This window comes from Humulus lupulus, chromosome X, assembly GCF_963169125.1.
Source record: "Humulus lupulus chromosome X, drHumLupu1.1, whole genome shotgun sequence".
NCBI classification, from domain to species: Eukaryota; Viridiplantae; Streptophyta; class Magnoliopsida; order Rosales; family Cannabaceae; genus Humulus; species Humulus lupulus.
In genome coordinates, this window is record NC_084802.1 from 99,333,246 (window position 1) to 99,335,042 (window position 1,797).

Consider the following 1,797-nt stretch of genomic DNA (forward strand, 5'->3'; position numbering starts at 1 on the left):
CGAGACTTGAGTCACCTTGGAGTAAAGCCACATACTCAACAACGTTTCTGTCTAAACAGGAAAGGACACCCAGTGCAGTCTTTCTTTGGCCCCAGCCCTCAGTTACACCAAAGCACACCACACCTGAGAAAACTGTACTATAGCTTCCGATTTGGTGAAATCAAAAATCTCGTATAGAGAACAAACACCTGAGAAGGCGAAATAAATAGAAAAAGCTAACTGAGTGTTGTGTTCATTAATGCCCATCAACTCCCATGTTTTTCTTGGTTGGACAAACCTAACCGGCAATTTCCGACAAGTCTTTCTTCATTTTTAGAGCAAGAACAAGTCTCTCTTCTTTTTTGGGGGGGAGCAGTCAAAAAGTTAAATAGTATAATGAAAAGAATATTTTTCTTGGAAGATTTGACCCAAAACGGAGTCAATAGTTCAGCCTATACAGATGCTCTGAATCTAGCGGTGGTCCCCAGCCCACTTGAGCAATTTTCCATTCTCCCATTGATTCCTATGAATATAGGAAACTTGTATTTCTCATTCACAAATTCAGCTTTGTTTCTGCTGCTAACTCTCAGTTTGGTCCTACTTCTGGTTCATTTTGTTACTAAAAATGGAGGAGGAAACTTAGTACCAAATGCTTGGCAATCCTTGGTAGAGCTTATTTATGATTTCGTGCTGAACCTGGTAAACGAACAAATAGGTGGTCTTTCCGGAAATGTGAAACAAAAGTTTTTCCCTTGCATCTTGGTCACTTTTGCTTTTTTGTTATTTTGTAATCTTCAGGGTATGATACCTTATAGCTTCACAGTTACAAGTCATTTTCTCATCACTTTAGGTCTCTCATTTTCTATTTTTATTGGCATTACTATAGTGGGATTTCAAAGACATGGGCTTCATTTTTTAAGCTTTTTATTACCCGCAGGAGTCCCACTGCCGTTAGCACCTTTTTTAGTACTCCTTGAGCTAATTTCTTATTGTTTTCACGCATTAAGCTTAGGAATACGTTTATTTGCTAATATGATGGTTGGTCATAGTTTAGTAAAGATTTTAAGTGGGTTCGCTTGGACTATGCTATGTATGAATGATATATATTTTTTTTATAGGGGATCTTGGTCCTTTATTTATAGTTCTTGCATTAACCGGTCTGGAATTAGGTGTAGCTATATTACAAGCTTATGTTTTTATGATCTTAATCTGTATTTACTTGAATGATGCTATAAATCTCCATTAAAGTGGTTATTTATTTATTTATAATTGAACAAAAGCGAGGAGCTTTTAAGCGTATCTAGGCCCGGATAAGCAGTTTTTTCTTCTACACGTTTGCTTTCATTAAAATAATGTACCCAATGTTATTTTAATTATGAAAACAATTTGATCACACATTTAATTGAATAAGAAAAATTCAAACCGAGCATTACATTCTACTATCCTTTATAAAATTTCATCCTCGAAATTACATACCAAATAGTTTTGGAAACATTTGCTTCATATATTCCTCGAGTTCCCAAGTGGCTTCTTCGACTGCATATTTTCTCCACAAGATCTTAACTAGAGGTATCTGGTTTGTTCTAAGCTCCTTGTTTCCTTGCTCCAAAATTCAACTGGGTTTTGATCATAATTGAGCTCATGCCTCTACTTTAGCAATTCGTACCTTAACACATAGGACAGATCAAATACATATTTCCTCATCATTAAAATGTGAAACACATTATGAGTACTAGCCAAAGCCAATGGCAGGGCTAAGGGGTAGGCAACAAATTATATTCTCTCTAAGATCTCGAAGGAACGTATGTACCTCAGACT

At 36.2% G+C, this 1,797-nt stretch overlaps 1 protein-coding gene across 1 annotated transcript; it reads left to right on the top strand.

The window, feature by feature from the left end:
• The first annotated feature begins 298 nt into the window (after positions 1-298).
• Positions 299-1,225, top strand: LOC133804536 (ATP synthase subunit a). The gene is given in 2 exon segments (XM_062242689.1): positions 299-1,083; positions 1,085-1,225. Coding segments are annotated over 2 exon segments (849 nt in total). The 5' UTR covers positions 299-375.
• Positions 1,226-1,797: the final 572 nt, after the last annotated feature.